Source organism: Lathamus discolor, chromosome 19 (assembly GCF_037157495.1).
Source record: "Lathamus discolor isolate bLatDis1 chromosome 19, bLatDis1.hap1, whole genome shotgun sequence".
NCBI classification, from domain to species: Eukaryota; Metazoa; Chordata; class Aves; order Psittaciformes; family Psittacidae; genus Lathamus; species Lathamus discolor.
In genome coordinates, this window is record NC_088902.1 from 322,783 (window position 1) to 340,584 (window position 17,802).

The 17,802-nt window shown below is 52.1% G+C and overlaps 1 protein-coding gene across 1 annotated transcript in view; it reads left to right on the forward strand.

The window, feature by feature from the left end:
- SYT6 (synaptotagmin 6) overlaps nt 1–17,802 on the forward strand; it is a 31,139-nt gene extending 13,337 nt beyond the window's left edge. Inside the window, exons 2-7 of the mRNA XM_065698732.1 lie at nt 3,567–3,903; nt 6,075–6,633; nt 10,733–10,853; nt 12,317–12,488; nt 12,914–13,064; nt 17,706–17,802. Coding sequence (XP_065554804.1) covers nt 3,567–3,903; nt 6,075–6,633; nt 10,733–10,853; nt 12,317–12,488; nt 12,914–13,064; nt 17,706–17,777 — 1,412 coding nt within the window. The 3' untranslated portion in view covers nt 17,778–17,802. The remainder of the gene's footprint in view (nt 1–3,566; nt 3,904–6,074; nt 6,634–10,732; nt 10,854–12,316; nt 12,489–12,913; nt 13,065–17,705) is intronic.

Below are 17,802 nucleotides of genomic sequence, written 5' to 3' on the forward strand. Positions count from 1 at the left end.
GTGACACTTGTTTGTATTTAAATGCTTGACTATGATCCGGTCTCCCAGCTTGTGTCCCTTGGCACTGACCGGGAGTGTCCCTGAATGTCCCCGTGCTCATGCTGGGCTCGCCACTGCTCCTGATGGCTCCGGGAGCAGGGTGCTGCCCTGCCGCCCTCTGCCAGAGAGGGACAGTCCTGGGCCAAGCATCTCCTGAGCATCCCCCGGGCAGCTTCCCACTGCCCTCACCCCTGCTCCCTTCTGCATAACTGTTATGTGCAAACAGAGCTGCTCCTGCCACAAGAAACCCAAAGGGCACCGTTGTTTCTGTAACAAGTCAAAGCTGTTTCTGCTGTCTCTGAAGACGTTGATGCATTATTTTGCCTTATGCCAGGCTGCAGGGGTGGGAGCTCAGCATCTCCATTGACTCAATTTTGGTGTTGAACTCCTACTGCATAAGTGGTGATATATTATCAATCATTTGCCATTGGCCTCTCAGGTATGGCTTTCTCCTGCTCTCTAACAGAAAGCAGAGCAAAGACCATGATCCATGGCCCTTCCTGCGATGTGCTCATGTCTGTCCTGGGGGAAAGTGGTAGAAAGCTCCATTTGTTTCCCTCTCCATCAGTTGCTCTGGTGGGGAATCGGTGGCACAACTCATCAAAAGCTCATTGCTGGCTGAGAGAAGCCTTGCCCTGGTTCTTCTGGTGTGGAAATGCGTTCGGTGAGGGTCTCTGCTTTGCAGTGAAGGACAAGGACTGCTGGTGGCGACTGTCGATGGTCACTTCTGGGGCGCTGCTGTGGGGAGTAGGGGCAGTGTCCCAGTTCCCTGAGTGCACACAGAGATGTTGGGGGTCACGAATTCACTATTGCACTTTTGCTTTACATACCATGGTAAACCTCTGCCTCAAAAAGACCTTCATAAGTGAGGCAGACCATCCCTGAAGGTGTTGTCTCTGTTTCATTGGGTAAATAACAGCTTGGTGACTTATCCTAAGTATATCAGCTCATGCAGGTAAATGTTCACATCCACATCCACGTCTTTCCTGTTGCTTGTTCTTCCCTCCCTCCTTCTTAGTCATGCGAGAGCTTCGTCATTGCTGCTCTGTAGCTAAAAGCAGTTTCCAGCTGAGGGGTCCTCTGGGAAGCAGCTCTTGGTCCCAGGGGAGAGCAGGACTGGAAAATAACCGTGTTAATTTGTATTTGCCGCCTCCTTCCTTAAGCTTTATCTTTTCAATTACAAGTTGTAACAAAATCTATTTTCCAACATGGCAATTTCTTTCAGGGGAGCTGGGCTTGGATGAGGCACCAGCAGCAAGTGAGATAAGACAAGGGTGAGGAATGGCTGAAGCTGCTCTGTACTTCTATGGCCCACTTACCTGATAACGAAGTGGCAAATAACTCTCTGGTATTAGTTTAAAGAACAGAACAGAAATGTATTTCTTGCATTTTTCCTCAGACAGGACATTCCTCAGGACGGTAACAGCGGTGGTGCTCTGGGAAAAAGCAGAGGCTGAACTGTTCCTGTGCCATTCCGTGTTAGACAAAGCCCTTCTTACTGCTGGATGCAGACAGAACCATAGAACCCTAGAATGGTTCATCCCTCACCCCTCTTTACCCTCTGTTCAGGAAGCCTTGGCTCCAAATGCTGCACAGGGTGGGGACAACAGCAACGGAGGATCTAATCTTTTCTCTGGCTGAGGTTCCCTTTTAGTCTGTTCTGCCTTTGGAGAACAAGCCTTACGTCCGTCCGTGCCAGAAACACCCAAGCAACCTCTGGCCCTGGGGCATTTTCTGTTAGGTGAGAAATTAGCTTCGGTTTCCAGTGTCTTGTAAGCGAAAGGACATTTAAAACATAACATTTTGAAAACAGGCATTTTCGTAGCAGTAACTTGATAGCAGAAAGCTCATTACATCAATTAAGGTCAACTCTGTCCAAGTCGTGTTTCAGTTTAATAAGTCACGAAAAGGTCTTGGCAAATTCAATGTCATCTTCAGACAAACCGATGCTCTTCCCAGGCAGATGCTTAAAAAAGCCTGTAAAATCCTGATCCCTCGACGTGTGCTTCATGCGAGCTGTCAGAGGCAGGAGGAGGAGGTCATGCAGGAAAGTAGCTGTGAGTCCTGTCAGATGCATTACGAATGCCAGCTCAGCAAGAGCTGACATGAACTGAGATGGTTCTCGAGCTGGCAACAGGTTTTCAGAGGTGCTACCGGAGCGGTTCTGATGTTTCCCATTAATGAGCCTGCGGCGGCAGCAGAGCTGCTGGGGCTGGGCAGAGGCGTCGTAACAGGAACTTTTCGGTCACGGAGCAGCTCCCAGCAGTGATGGGCTCTGCACTGCAATGATTCCCTTTGTGATAACAGCCGTGTCTGCGCCGAGTTCTTCAGTTTCCTGATGAAACCCTGTGACACTGACTATCCGGGCACAATTCCAAGACCTAAAGGATAGGAAAATGGCACCTCTGCCCTCTCTGCTTTGATGGGAACGCATTTAGCCAGACCTCAAGGGAAGCTCAGCTCCTGCCCTGTACAATCCTATCTATTACTGAATAAGGTGGGACCTCTTTATTCACGCCAGGAGTGATCCATGCTCCCACCTTGGAGCTACAGCAGCAAATGCATATTGCAATCTGACCTCTACAGCAGGCTGGTGAGGGAGAGGGAAAGCTGCAGGAACTTCCGGCTGGCTCTTGGTTTGGGTGGCAATCTGGGAATTAATACCCTGTGAGAAAGGAACTAAAAATAGCGGCTATTTTCTCTTTTTGAAGCGCTGTGAATCATTTCACTGCCTGGATCATGTATATATATCTGTATCTATATACACAATATAGCTCCATCTTTTCCTGATGCTGATAGCTGTGGAAGCTCTTTCCTCTCCTGAAAAAGGCTGAAACACTGAAATGCAGAGTGTGAGGTAAAAGTGACTCAGAGCAGCAGAGAACAGACGCAGCTTCTGTGCTCTTCGGAATAAGGAAGAATGTGAGGTACTTTCTGTACAGCCTCCTTCTATGTTTGCTGCCACTGCATCAGCAGCTTATGATTTGTTTCTTCTTTATTGGTATTTACTTTTTATTCCCCATGGGCACCTCTGGACAAGATGCGAGCACTGACAGCGTAACAGCAATCTGCTTCCAGGATCATGGCAGAGATGCTTTAATACAGTGTCTGAACACCTGTGCTACGAAGCAAGGAGGCAGTTTCTGCTCGTTTCCATCACCCGGTTCGGCAGTTCCTCTCCATTTCAGGCTCAGCAGTTTGCCGGTGGCAGAAAACACACCAAGGACGATGTTTTATGGCCAGTGTAAGCACCACGGTGTAAAACTTCACAGCTCTGCCGTCTGGAGACACGCGCCTCTCCCAGGATGTGTCTGGGGCAGGAAGTGGTCCTGATCTGCAGGGGATGCTCACTTGAGTTTGACTCCTGCTGCAGAACCTGCCAAGAGCTCCCCGTTAGTCACAATTTAAGTCAGTTTGGAACATTTCTTCCTTTACTTATGGCTTTCTCACCATCTTCCTTTTCTTTTCTGTTCCCCTTCCCTGTTTCTCCCCTCTTCCTGTCGCTGTTGCCTTCTCTCCCCCTGCAGAGCTCTCCGTCAGCCTCCTTGCAGTGATAGTGATCGTGTGTGGACTGGCCCTGGTGGCAGCTTTCCTGTTTCTCTTTTGGAAGCTGTGCTGGGTTCCCTGGAGGAACAAGGCCGTATCCTCTAACCTGGCCGTCCTGCAGAGCGAGGCAGGCTGCCATAAGGAGAGCATGGCAGACAAGCTCAAGGACACGGGCGCCATCAGTTTCCTGGAGGCAGCGGTGAAGATCAGCCACACATCACCAGACATCCCCGCAGAGGTCCAGATGTCCATGAAGGACCACATCATGCGGCGCACGCGGATCCAGCGGCAAACAACAGAGCCTGCGTCTTCCACCAGGTGAGCGGGATCATGGAGTCTGCTTGGGGTTAGAAGGGACCTTAAAGGTCACCCAGCTCCAACCCCTGCCCCGGGCAGGGACCCCTTCCACTGGAGCAGCTTGCTCCAAGCCCCTGTGTCCAACCTGGCCTTGAGCACTGCCAGGGATGGGGCAGCCACAGCTTCTCCAGGCACCCTGTGCCAGCGCCTCAGCACCCTCACAGGGAAGAGCTTCTGCCTAAGAGCTCAGCTCAGTCTCCCCTCGGGCAGGTTCAAGCCATTCCCCTTGGCCTGTCCCTACAGGCCCTTGTCCCAAGCCCCTCTCCAGGTTTCCTGCAGCCCCTTTAGGCACTGGAGCTGCTCTAAAGTCTTCCTGGAACCTTCTCCAGGCTGAATGCCAGGGATGCAATGCTCTGCAGGGATGCTGCGCCTCACGGTGGCTTTTTAATAGAGCCTGAGGTTCAGATACCTTCAGGGTGGCTAAAGAAAACACTCCCACCTACATGCTGGATTACTTGGTGTCATTAACCAATTAATGTGCTAAGACAGGCTTACTGTGGGCCCTTTGAAAACAAAACAGGATTCAGTCCCTATTACTGTGACCTGACCTCATTGTGTCAAGCTGTCAGAACGCTTTGGCTATTGTAATTTGCTGGAAGATGAGAGGCAGGCTGAAGCCTCACTGATGGGATGCTGTCAGGCACAGGCAGACCTCTCTGCTCTCTCTCGTTGCTGTGGCTCCCAGCAGACACAATTAGATAAGCAGAGCTGACGCATCGCTCGGTGCACAAGCCTAGAACCAGCTGCGCCCCGTGCGGGTCTGTCTCAGCCGGGGACAGAGATGTCAGCATCACCCTGGGGGAGCCAGGATAAGGCTGCACAGCCGCTGGGACACCTCCCTGGCAAGAGCACTGAGAAATACGGTGCCTTCTCCTTGACATGAGGCTGAGAAAGTGGGACAGGAAAGGGTGATCGCAGGCTCCCGGCTGCCCCCAGCACTTTGCTTGCTCTATTGGCCGTGCCCGCGCTGTATGGGAGAGCATGACTGGGCAAGCAGACACTGCTCAGATGGGCTGTGGTGCTGCAGGATTGATAAGGCCCCGGTCACAGCCTTCTGTTGGAAGAAGCTGGAGTTAAAATCGCCGCGGTGCTCCCTGCAGTTGTGCCACACACTCTTACGTGGCTGCACAGCTTTGTGGGCAGCCGGCGGCCTCCGTCACGCACGAGCTCGTTCTGCTCTTATTGCAAGCTCCCAGGGGAAGAGAAGAAAGCTCCGCGGGGATGAATGAGGACAAGCAGAGCGGGACTTGGGCGCATGTGGGAAGGTTTCAAACCCACTTTCTCAAGCGAAAGAGCCCAGCATGAACCGCAGGCAGGCAGCCAGACCCGGGGATGCGGTTTGGGATCTCTGACTCACAGCCCAGCTTAGCCCGGGCCAAAACGCCTTTGAGGAGCCTGCCAAGGAGAAGTGAGGGCTCCAGCCCCGTGGATCACCAGAAGCTACTGCTCTGGCTGTACCATTTATTAGCATGGTTAAATGGCTCCGTCAAACTGCTCTTGTAAACACCAGATAATCTGAAATAATGCCATGAGCCCACAGAAAGCTCTTATGCTTTGCTTAGATAAAGCTTTGGTACACATGGTTTCCCTTGTGCTGAAGGGGAGCTCAAGGCAAGAGACAGCTTCCGAATGAGGCTCTGCATCCCTCCCCATCAAGAATTATCTCTCGTTTCTGGTCAGAGTCTGTTGGAAGCAGCAATACCCAGACTAAAACGTAACTTTCCGAGCTCGTTGTGGTTCTCTCACTTTAAAAGCTTTTTAGTGTTGGTATCTGTGATTCTATGATTCCTGGAAGTGTAAGGACTGAGGACGGGAATGAGTCTCCATAGTGGATAGCCTGTGGCTTGGTGAAGGAGTTGCTGGGTCTCATATATTTAACTGTTTGCAGTTTCTCATGTAACGGGTGAGATAATGCACCTTGTTGCAGATACTCTGGAAGTTAGGAGATGTGCTGGACCGGTGCCGGCGAGCATCGGCGCTGTTCCCTCAGTGTTCACTTCCATACCGTACATGGCTCCGCATGGCAGCCAGCAGCACTCCATGCTCTCCCTGCTTTCTTAGCATTAGTAAGGGGAGGCAAAGGAGAGAAATACCCTTGGAAAGCACAGAGCTGTTGTGTGTTCCTCCTGCAGGCACATCTCCTTCAAGAGGCACCTTCCTCGGCAGATGCACGTGTCCAGCATGGACTACGGCATGGACGCGCCGGCTGTGGCCGAGCAGCCGACCAGCATCGGGCGCATTAAACCCGAGCTCTATAAGCAAAAATCTGTTGACTCCGAGGACCCCAAAAAAGAGGCAGCAAAAACCTGTGGGAAAATCAACTTCACCCTCAAGTACGACTACGAGAGCGAGACGCTGAGCGTGCGCATCCTCCGGGCGTTCGACCTGCCAGCCAAAGACTTCTGCGGCAGCTCCGACCCCTACGTGAAGATCTACCTCCTGCCCGACAGAAAGCGCAAGTTCCAGACGCGGGTGCACAGGAAGACGCTGAACCCCACCTTCGATGAGTCCTTCCACTTCCCCGTGCCCCACGAGGAGCTGGGGAGCAGGAAGCTGCACCTGAGCGTCTTTGACTTCGACAGGTTCTCCAGGCACGACATGATAGGAGAAGTCATCCTGGAGAACCTGTTTGAGGCCTCGGACCTTTCCCGGGAGACTTCCATCTGGCAGGACATCCAGTACGCGACAACGGTGAGTATCTGCTCCGGAGGATCACCCCCCGGCAGCGCGGTGCAGGGTGCGGGCCCTGTGGCTTTCAACCCACAAACAGCCGTGTCTGCCGTCGCTAGTGAACGGTAATGAAAGGGCAAAGAGGCCTCGGGCGCATCGCTCACCTGGCAAAGGGCTGCTGGGAGCGGAACAAGGTGCATCACACGTGTGGGTGCCCTGTGCCCACATCTGCCTGTTTGCATTTGCTCTGCCTGCGAGACGCAGCCCTGCCAGGCTGTGATGTGCCCTGGTGGGGAATCCCGGGGTTTTCCTTTCCTTGCTCGATGATCAGCACGCAAAGAGCGTTGCAAAGCTTCGAGAGCTTGAAGGGGGAAAGACCTGTGAGCAGGAATGCAACTGGGACAGGAAAAGCACGTAAAGCACCGCTCTGCAGCCAGCTGTGGGGCTCTTAACCTGGGTGTGTTCTGTGTTTCGCTGGGATGGTTCTGTGGGAAATAGGGGATGTTTTCCTACTGAAATGAATTATTGCAATGGGGAAAACCCCAACCAACCAAAACCAACACAAAACCAGGCCGAGAGACACCAACAGGAGGCTTGGTGAGGAAAAAGCCTCCGAAGAAGGTGTGAGAAGAGCAGAGCCAACATCGTGCCCAAGATGCATCGTGCAGGAGCCCTGCAGACCTCCCAAAGGAATGGCAAGGGCCACGTTTGGCTCCATCCCCTCATCCTTGCTGTGCCGTTCTTTGGGAATGGGCCAATATTGGGACCTCTCAGTCAGCTCTCACACACCCAAGGACATTTCTGTTTAATCACAAATGAGAAGGGTAAATACAGTTTTCATAATACGCAAAGAAAGCCCTGGGTGACTAATAATACATTCCATCAGTCGTGTGGGTTAGAAGATCGGGACGCACTTAGGCAATGGTAGAAGCTATTCAAATAGCTGGCACTCAACTATTGAACTGATGAGTGTACAGCCTGTGAATCAGTGAAACATTGTTGGTTTCAAATCTGCAGAGGTTATTGATTCATAGCTTCCATTATTCCCTAGGAAGTACTGACAGGAATGTTGGGAATGTCCCAGTGTCTATAATCTGCAAGCAAATCAGGTACCCACAGGATCTGATTTTCACCCTCCTGTGTTTATGGTTGCAAAGAAAAATCTCTTGACCTAATGCAAGGAGGCCAAAGACCGATTTATGTTCATTTTATACCCTGAACAGGTCCTCTCAGTGCAAGGAGAGGAATAGGAGCTGAGATGATGTTCAGGGAGTGCTCTCACAGTCCCATATGGGGCTGCTCTCTGCTGACGCCTGTGTCCAAGGTTTCCTGCCCTTGTCCCTCCGAAACACAGACCAAAGAATGCACGGAAGAGCAGAGCCAGTGTGTTGAGTGGGTGCCAAGTGCTGCTGCACTGTGCTGCAAACACAGGGCTCAGTGCAGCCGGCACACAGCTTCAGGTGCTCATCTCTCTGAGAACAGAACAGCCTTTTCTAACCATCATTTCTGAATATGCATTCTCAGCTCTCCTCTAACGTCAGTGAGGTCCATGGTGAGGAATGGCTCCAGTTTCTGACTGGAGCTGGGGACATGTGAACACAGGGTACCAGAGAAGCTGTGGCTGCCCCATCCCTGGCAGTGCTCAAGGCCAGGTTGGACACAGGGGCCTGGAGCAAGCTGCTCCAGTGGAAGGGGTCCCTGCCCGGGGCAGGGGTTGGAGCTGGGTGACCTTTAAGCTCCCTTCCAACCCAAACCAGGCTGGGATCCTATGAAAAGGTGCAACCCCAGTCCTCAAGCTGAGCTCTGATGCAGTGGCAGTGTTCGCAGATGTTCCTTGCAAAGCGCCTCCTCAGTGCAGTTATTTCTTCAGGCTCTGTGTGATGTGAAGCAATTCCTGTTAAAGTGGAAGAATACGTCTGAAGGTAAGGAGAGGTGCCGTGTTTGAAAAGCAGCCTGTCCTCTCCAGCGCTATCTCTGAGTGCTCGTTTTCAGCCACTGAATGAATGAGGCTCTGCAAAACACTGAGCTCTGTCCTCTGACACTGGCCACATTGGAGCCAGGCAGCGAGGAGCAGGGCTCGGGTCAGCTCTCGGGGTGCAGTGACCCCAGAGGTAAAGCTGGTTTCAGAGAGCTCAGCAGTCTCCGAGGCAGCAGCGTGACGTGGGGGCACCCGGTACAGCCAAGGGGCTGCAGCTGAAATGAAGACATGAGTGAGAAGCTGCAGGGGCTCTGAAAGCGATTTCATGTGTGATGGAAACAATCCTGGTCCCTTCATAAGGTGCCTTTAGTAATATTTTGTGAAGCAAGAAATTCACCTCCCGGCGGACACATGAAGAGGCACTAAAGGCAGAGGAATAATAACTCAGTAAATGCTTCCAGGTCTTCCGTTAGCAGTTACTGATGGCGAGGCTGGGACTCGAGATCATTCTGTCGCATTGGAAGGCAAGCTCTTTAGGATGCTGTGGGCTCATTAGAGAGAGGGATCAGAGGAGGAACTCCGAGTGGGTGAGAGTATTAAGTTCCTATTTACCAGCAAACAGCGCCTTTGGAGACAACGTTTATTTAGATACAAGTCTCGTCTCACATTGTTCTGGCCAGAAAACACCCGGCTGCCGCTGAGTCTTTAGTGCACTCGATGCTTGAGAAGCTTCTTAATTCAGTTTTTAGTCAAGTGAAGCCCTGTCAAGAATCAGGACTTTTCTATGACGTTCATCAGTATTCTGCACATGGAATAAATATCACATCGTTGCCCTACCAGAGAAGGAAATAATTTGGCACAAATCTCAGCCATCAAGAGACCTATTCTCCTAACACTTAGCAAAGCTTTAAGTGCATTTACTTGTCTTTCTAGTTCCATCACTCTACTACTAAGAGCTACAATTTCTTTTCAGCAGATCATTATATGCCATTGAAATGAATCAAACACTCTCTTTCCAAAAATAGACGGGTTGTTTGCTCTACAGATGTGAGATCTGTATGTACAAATTAAGATAATTTCCTTTAATTCATTTTTGGGGGGTGTTTGGGGATCTTTCTGCTGACTTTGCGTGTTCCTGCTTTCTAGTTTAAATAGTATTTCTGGGTTGGGTTTTTGCTGTTTTCTTCTGAATCCCCATGAGCAAGGCAATGATGGAACGGGCTTTTAGGAGGTGTAGTAGGTAAGGCTGCGTGTACAAGAGGCGCTAAGAGCGATGCATAACCTTGCTTTACGGGGCACTGAAAGAGCAAATTGTACCGGGCTCTGTAATGCGGACAGCACCAAGCACTCCTGAGTGCCACCTGCTGGTAGTTTCCTGCTCCCATGCAGACACATCCATGGCTCCTACTGCACTTTGCTCTCTGAAGGAGGGGTTGGTGGTCCAAGCTGGCCACAGTCTATAAGCTCAATCGCCACTAAATGGGGTCCTTCATCGTTCTCATCTGTTTTAAAGCTCTGATCCCCCCGTCTGTAGTGGGTTAGTGACCCATGCTCAGCTGCAGGGAAATCCCTGTTAGTGCATTCTCTGCGTTCTCTGGTGATGTGTTGAGCACCAGCAAAGTCCATAACCCCCTATTACTGGAGTGTCCTAGAAAGCCACTCGTTGCATTTGTTGCAGTCTTCAAGGTCCCACGTTCCTGTGGTCTGTGTTTGCATCCCATTCCTCCACCCGAGGCAACAGATGTTCGTGTCACACGCTTGGCACTGCAAGATCCATGCTGTCCATTCAAGCAAAACTTGAGGCTGATGTGATTTCCTGATGGCCTTCATTTGGTGTTAGATCTCACTTCACTCCTGTGTAAGCAATGGAGCAGAAAAAGAGGAGAGCATTAGCTGTGATGCTGCAGTTGGAAGCACACACTCCACTGAGGCAGTGGAAAATGGTTCTTAGCTATGATTTGAAGCTATAACATCTGGACACACATTTTTTCTCCTGTGCCTATATTCCTTTTAGCCAGATAATGTTGGGATACACTGGAAGCACCTCCCAGCAGTGAAGTGTCAAACACGTCAAAGTGACAGGAGAGCAAAGCCCGCTGCAGTGTGAGTGCTGCGAGCCCTGCAGGAAGCATCGCGTGGTGGGTGGAGGCAGTGAGCTGGTTCCTGCACGTTTCCGATACCGTGTTCTCTGTTTTATTGAAGGAAAGCGTGGACCTGGGGGAGATCATGTTTTCCCTGTGCTATTTGCCAACCGCAGGTCGCCTCACCTTGACTGTCATTAAATGCAGGAATCTCAAAGCTATGGATATCACTGGCTACTCAGGTAGGTGCTCGATGGCTGAGAAGGACCCCATAGCATCCACACTTCCTCCTTCTCCCTCCAGGTAGCCTCAATGGATGGTGGGCACACATCTCGATGCCGAGGCTGTGTCATGGCACAAACACCCAACAAAGATTTGTCTGTGGTTTAAGTATGAACAGAAGCTTAAAAGTGGAATTATCTTTAACTTTAAATCCCACTCCCAAAGGCATGACTCCAGGGAAGGCGATTATACACATGCAGCTTTCCCATCCCTGCTGAAGGGTTTGCAGGGTCAAAGCTCTGATCCATCCCTTGGGCTGAGCACTTCAGCTCTGCTGCAGACACTGACCCTGGCAGTTCTATGTGAGTAGGGAATTCTCCATCAAATAGCCCCTTTGTCCAGAATCAATCATTTCACCCCAAGATTAGGAAAGGATCAAGGATAAATCCCATGGGAATATTCCGTCCCCTGCACAGTGCCCAGTACTCAAACATTAGGATCAAAGTCGCCCGAAGACTGTCTGCACCCACAGTTCCAAAGGGTCTGCTTGCAACCGTGGCATGCACAAATCCTGGATTTCAACATAAAAAAGCAATTTCTTTTCCAGAGCTCACCATCACAGTATTTGAATTTAACTGATGACTTGTACTAAAAGCACTAACAATGTGGTAAGAGCCTTTTGCGTTCAGTGCTTCTACACAGTCGGAGCTTGATCCCATCTGAAATGTCTGAGAGTTGAGACTTCAGATTCAGCCAGTGCAGTGTTTCTGCAAGAATACATTGCAGTTTAACTGTTACTTGAAAATGCATTGAAATGGCCTGAGCAGCCCTTACAGCAAACAGGAGCTATTTGTAACTCGAGGGCATTCTGCCATCATCAGCCAGTGGGAAGCAGAGCTGCTCTAATCCTTTTTCTTTCTCTGCTCTTTGACATTGGGATAATGGGCTTTAAAATTCCCTTACTGCAACTCTGCTACACAACGTTAGCAATTGGATAGTTCTGGAAGGATCCCTGCAGAAGTTCGGATTGCCAAAATGCTGCATTATGTTGTGCTCTCTTAGACGAGTTCTGGTTTTGCTTAGAGAAAGCACTGGTTTGCTGTCTGTGGCCGTGCAATTAAAGCAAGCTCGAATGCCTGAGTGCCCATTGTCATCCGATGGATACTGGCTCTTGGTTTGAGATGGGGCCTCCTTACGCTTGCAAATCCTTACCAAAACTTGATGGAAGTGTCTGATTCGTCCTTCCAGGAAGTCTGCATGGCTGGTTCTGCAGGCCCTGGACCTCCCACCACCACTCGCACCAGTACAAGAGGTGGTGAATTCAGCTGGTACCCAGACATCCATATTGCTAAAAGTACATTTGAGGGTGCCTTTGGCTCATGGTGATGTGCAGTCGCCCTTTGATAATGCTGTTTCTATATGGTGATGGTAAGAAAAGAAACCTCCATAAGCAGAAGGCCTTTTCCTATCTCTCCCTCCCCAGATCCATATGTCAAAGTGTCTTTGCTCTGTGACGGGCGAAGACTGAAAAAGAAGAAAACCACCATAAAGAAAAACACACTTAATCCCACTTACAATGAAGCAATAATCTTTGACATTCCCCCTGAGAACATGGATCAAGTCAGTCTGCTCATCTCTGTCATGGATTATGATCGGTAGGTGGGAGGCTATGGAGGGCTGGAGGGGAAAACGTCCCATTGGATGCAGGTTTTGCTGTTTAACAGCCATTTTCCTTAGTGTCAGGGCTGTGGCTGCACAGCTCTGTGCCATCACTGTGTCTCTAGTGATTTGTTGTTAAAGTGTCATTGATATTTATGGTGATGGAGAATTACCTGCTAGAACAGTAACTGGTTAAAGCCGGTCCTTTGCTTTATGGCATTGAGTGAGGACTGTGTTCCCTTCGCTATTTGCTTGTCCTGCAAACCATCACCCCACACTGATAGCAGCCGGGTCTGCCCATCGCAACAGCCTCTCTTCACTGCACCGGGTCTTGCGGCCCTCCAGCACCACAGGGCCAGCAGGCTCAGCAGAGTGCAGGCGATCTGAGTGACAACGCTGCTGCTTTCCTCTTGCTCCTCAGAGTGGGTCACAACGAGATCATCGGGGTTTGCCGCGTGGGGGTCAACGCCGAGGGGCTGGGCAGAGACCACTGGAACGAGATGCTGGCGTACCCGCGCAAGCCCATCGCGCACTGGCATCCATTAGTGGAGGTGAAGAAGTCTTTCAAAGAGGTTTGTGGAGTTATTCTTCCCTTTTAACGCATGAGCTGTGCAGGAGGGAGCCGGTGCGAGGCTCCAGAGAGCTCCTTGGGATTTCCTGACAAGAGCTGAGGGAATTTGCTCACCAGAAATGAACTCCAGGAAACGTTTCTGTCGTGTCTGGAAATAGCTCCTGGAGCGTGCAGGAGGGAGAGGGGCTGAGCTCACAGATGCGCCTCTGCCTCTGCTGCCTTTTCCTTTCTTTCTTTCTTTGCTTTTTGTTTCTAAATCAGGGAGTGGGAGCAGCAAGGAAGGGGAACGCTGTTTGATTGCGGCACCGACTGCCCAGGGGTATCGCCCAGTTCAGCTTCCCGTTTCCTCATCCTAAACGATTTTGCTGTTGACTCATCTCCAAGCCTGTGAGGGAGAATAAATAGAACAAATGGGATTGCTTTAAGCATCTCCAAAGAGATTCACTTGATGCAGCCCCAGATGGTAAACCAGGGCTGAAACGCCTGGGTACCATTCTGACCATCTCTAGTCTTTTCTTCCTCTTTTGCTCTCCATTTTCTCCCCCTCCCGTAGAGCTCTTCGGGCTTTGCCTGATGGAGATCATAGATTTTGAAGGGGAGAGATGCGGAAACTGGCACAGGCGCCGTTGACACTTCAGGTGTGAGAAGAAAGGCTGCATTTGTGGCAATGGTATTGTAACAAAGGCAATAAAACCTCTCGCTGTATCTTGGCCTGAGGAGACGTTTTCCCTCAGAGCCAGAGGACAAAACCAAAAGCATCTTTTTTCCCCCTTGACGCTCAGCTGCTGAGCTCCACTGGAAGGCAGAGCCCTGGCTCGGTTATCCTCCAGTCTGCCTTAGCAAGCACCAAACCCCGTGTATCTTTGAGACCAGCTCTTTCCTCCGGCAGTGAGGCAGTCTGTGCGGTGGGTGCTGAGCAGCAGCACCAGGCCGTCACTGCCCTTCCCATGCTAACGCACCGGCACCACACACAGGAGCCGGAGCCGTGTGGGCAGGCACCGCGCACGGCCACGGGAGCGCAGGGATCCATCCCCAGCGCAGGTCTGATCGTCCGCAGCACCCCACAGCACGGCCCCGGCTGCCCCAGGGCCAGCAGCTCCTCCTGCTGCCCTTGACTCCACTGCGCTGCTCCTCAGCTGCAGGTGGGAGATGGACAGAAAGATTCCTGAGCCCCACATAACCCTTGTGGCAGAGCCCGGAGGAACCCAGGAGCCATTGCCCGGGAATCACCTGCTCAAATGTGCTTTGAAAACCTCTGTTGAGGCCCCCAGACGCTGGAAGAACAACCTGGGTGAATCGTATTCCCCTCCCGTGCACAGGTCAGGAGCTCTGCTCCAAAGCAAAGGAACAAAGCTTCTGATCATCTCTTCTGGTAGCTCTGCCGTCAGCTGCTCCTCGGAGCCAGCCACCAAATGCTCCCTTTAGTTATTTGCCCTTTCAAGTTTCAGCATCGCTGTCTGCAAGTCCCTTAAAGAACAACAAAGCAACCAGACGGAACAGGACAGAAATGTGTGGGAAATGGGATTTGTGGCTCTGAGTAACGGCGTCATCCTCTCCGTGTGTGTGTGCATTTTAAAAGCAGCTTGGCTTCTGTGTCCCATATCCTCAGGTCAGGGTCCCCACGCACAGAGGGGCTGGTGGTGGGATGCAGGGTCACACTCCGTCAGTCCCAGCCCCCAGGCTGCCTGCTCCTCACTCCATCTGCACGCGGATGCGGATGCTGAGGGAGAAGCTCTGACCCTGCGTCCCTTTTCCACCCTCATTTCTTCATGGGGGGAGCTCAGGCTGTGCTGGAATCCTGAGCAGTCGCCTTCATCGTCTTCATCTTCAAAGGCATTTGCAGCCGGGCAGCAGCAAATGGAGCGTTTGCTCTCTAGCTGATCCTCATGACTGTCTCTCTTTGCCAGAGCGATTGCTGATGGCCTCTGCTGTACATCAGTGTCTTTCCTGATTGAGTGCTTGACCTTACACTGAAAGCAGACAGGCTGGGATTGAATTGTCTTTCTGAGTGCATAAATTGAGGAGCGGGTGACTGGAGCTGTGAACCCTGGACGCAGAAAAGCTCAGCGCTGCTCCGTGTTGGATGCCCACACATTGGGTGAGGAATCCTGCCCTGCGTGGGAAGGGACCTTAAAGCTCCTCCAGCTCCAGCCCCTGCCCCGGGCAGGGACCCCTTCCACTGGAGCAGCTTGCTCCAAGCCCCTGTGTCCAACCTGGCCTTGAGCACTGCCAGGGATGGGGCAGCCCCAGCCCCAGGTTCTGGTGATGCTCCCAGGATGTTCCCTCAGGGCTGGGTTCCACCAGGAGCATGGCCTGGCCCCGGCCCCCAGCTCCCACCACAGCACTTTGGGATGGACGGGCACTGGTGCCCCTGGGGCTGTGCTTCCTGGGCCAAGCCTCCTCCTGTGCTGTGGGCATGGCTCCTGAACACGAGACCCTGGGAGCACCGGGCCTGTTCCACAGCCCCACGCCAACACATCCCAACCCCTCATTCCTGGGCCGGCAGCACGATTCGAGCCCTTCCTCCATGAAGGAGTTGCCCTTTCCTCTTTCATTGCTGGAGCCTTCAGGGAAGCTTGCTCCTGTTACTTTCCATGTGTTTGGTTGCTCCATATTCACCAGCAGTGAGTAACCAAACATAATGACAGCACTTCTGTAATGACCATCATCGTTAGAGACAGAACACATGCAAATCATTAATTACAGGCTTCTAAGCACCGTCCTTACGCAGCCATTTGGAAGAGTTTGGGAGCAGAAGACGAGAATCCCACTTCCTGATGCATTTTCAGTTATCCTCACAATAAACTCTTGTCCTCAGCACAAACCTGTTCCCATTCTTCAGCTCCGAGGTCCCACCGTGACCTCCCCAGTGTACTTCAATCATCCCACCCGTTGCCATTTCTTCTGCACTTTGCAAAGCATCCATCAGGCAGGTTAAAAGCGATGGCTCTATAAAAAGCAATAGCAAATTACAGCACATCTCGAAGGGGACTTCTGAGAGTTGGAGATTTCTCTGTTCTCTCTGAAAGACGAACTCTGGTCTCAGAGAGCAGCAGCAGCGAGATGCAAAATGGGTCTTTCATGTTGCCAAGTGCCTCTGGTTCAGCTGTTCAAAACCTCGCTGCAGATGAAACCCGCTGCTGAGGGCCAAGTCATGCCCCTAATGAAGAGCAACCGTTTATCTTTAAAGCTATGCAAATCCGGCCTCCTCCAGACTTTTGGACACGTTTGACTTGCATTGAGCTGCTGGTGGCTGCTCAATTGCACAGTGAACGGGTCACCTTTCCTGATGAAAAGAAGGAACCCCAGCCCCGGGCTGCTCAGGCACAGGGGTCACTTGAACCTGCTCCTGGAAGTTTCCATCACATCTTTGCAGGATCAGACACTGTAACCAGAGGCAGAACAGGCAGAGAGGTGCTGAGGACTCTGCCAAAAGCCCCTTTGCATGGAACTTTCTGCCTCTCTGCTGTTTGGTTGGTAACTCCCAGGGGGAGGTTTTCTCCCCATTATCAGTTCCTCGGGGCTTTTAGCAAATACATTTGCGAGGAGACACAGAGAAGAAGCTGTTCTCTTACCCGAGGGCAGGTGCTGGGAAGGACAAGTTTTCCAGCTCCTCCGGTCCCAATTCCTGCTCAGCCCCGATGAAATGCAGTGTGTGTGATGCAGAGCTGCACCGTGAGCTGTTGTACACCGACTGCCTCTTAGTGGAAGGAAGCTGGCCCGGTTCTTGCCCCTATCTCTAGCCACCAAAATGCACATTTATGAAGTGAATGCTAAGAGCCAGGCTCTGCCAGCTGGCTCCAGAGGAACAGGACTCCCTGTGCTGCACGGGCAGGCCTGACCCAGGGAGGGCCACCATTACTGAATGACTTTTCAGCCACACAAGTGAAATCAGTACGCACCAGAGCATCAACGTGAGCCAAAGGGTTTCTGCTCAAGCAGGAGAGGAGGGAATTGATCCGTGGGGAGAACGGAGCACTGGAAGTGCTGTGCCTCCCGTTGTCTCCGGGGGATGTCTATCATTGGTCGTTTGAATGCACTCAAACGGGATGGGGAGATGGGCAAGTGCTCAAAAGCTTGAGGAGCGATGGCTTTGAATGATTCTAACAGCCCCCAAGGCAGATCACTGATAATGTGCGACCCATAAGCATGGTAAAAAGCATATTTGCTACATCCACTGACGTGGTTTTCACTTTGGGAAGTGTCTCTGGCCCTGTGGGCACTGAGGCTTCTGGGGAGGAGAATCACCAGCCAGGCTTTCCAAACCAAAGAGCACTAACGCGGGGAGCCCCAGAAAGCTCTGCCCCTGCAGCACACACTGCTGGGTTTGTGCTGCCTCCTCCGCCAGCAGCGCTCCCGCCCGTGCATGGATTTACAAGGCAACGAAGTCAATTGCTCACTCACTCCTCCTCAGCGCTTAGACGCGGGCGCTCGGTAAGGTGAAAGATGCTGCAGAGAGGAGACTGCAGCAGAGCAGACAGGGACGCGTTTCAAACCGGACTCCCGGGACGGTTTGGGCTGGAAAGGGCCTTAAAGCCCCCGGCTCCAACCCCGGCACCACGGTGCCCCCGGCGCTGCCCAGCCCGGCCTTGGGCCCTGCCGGGGCTCGCTCCGACCCTGCTCTCTCTGTGTCCCCCCGCAGTGGCACGGCCGCGCCGCCAGCTTCGACAGCCAGGGCTCCTGCCCCTCGCCTAAGCCGCCCCCCACGCCCTGATGCGGAGCACGGCCCCGACGTGGGA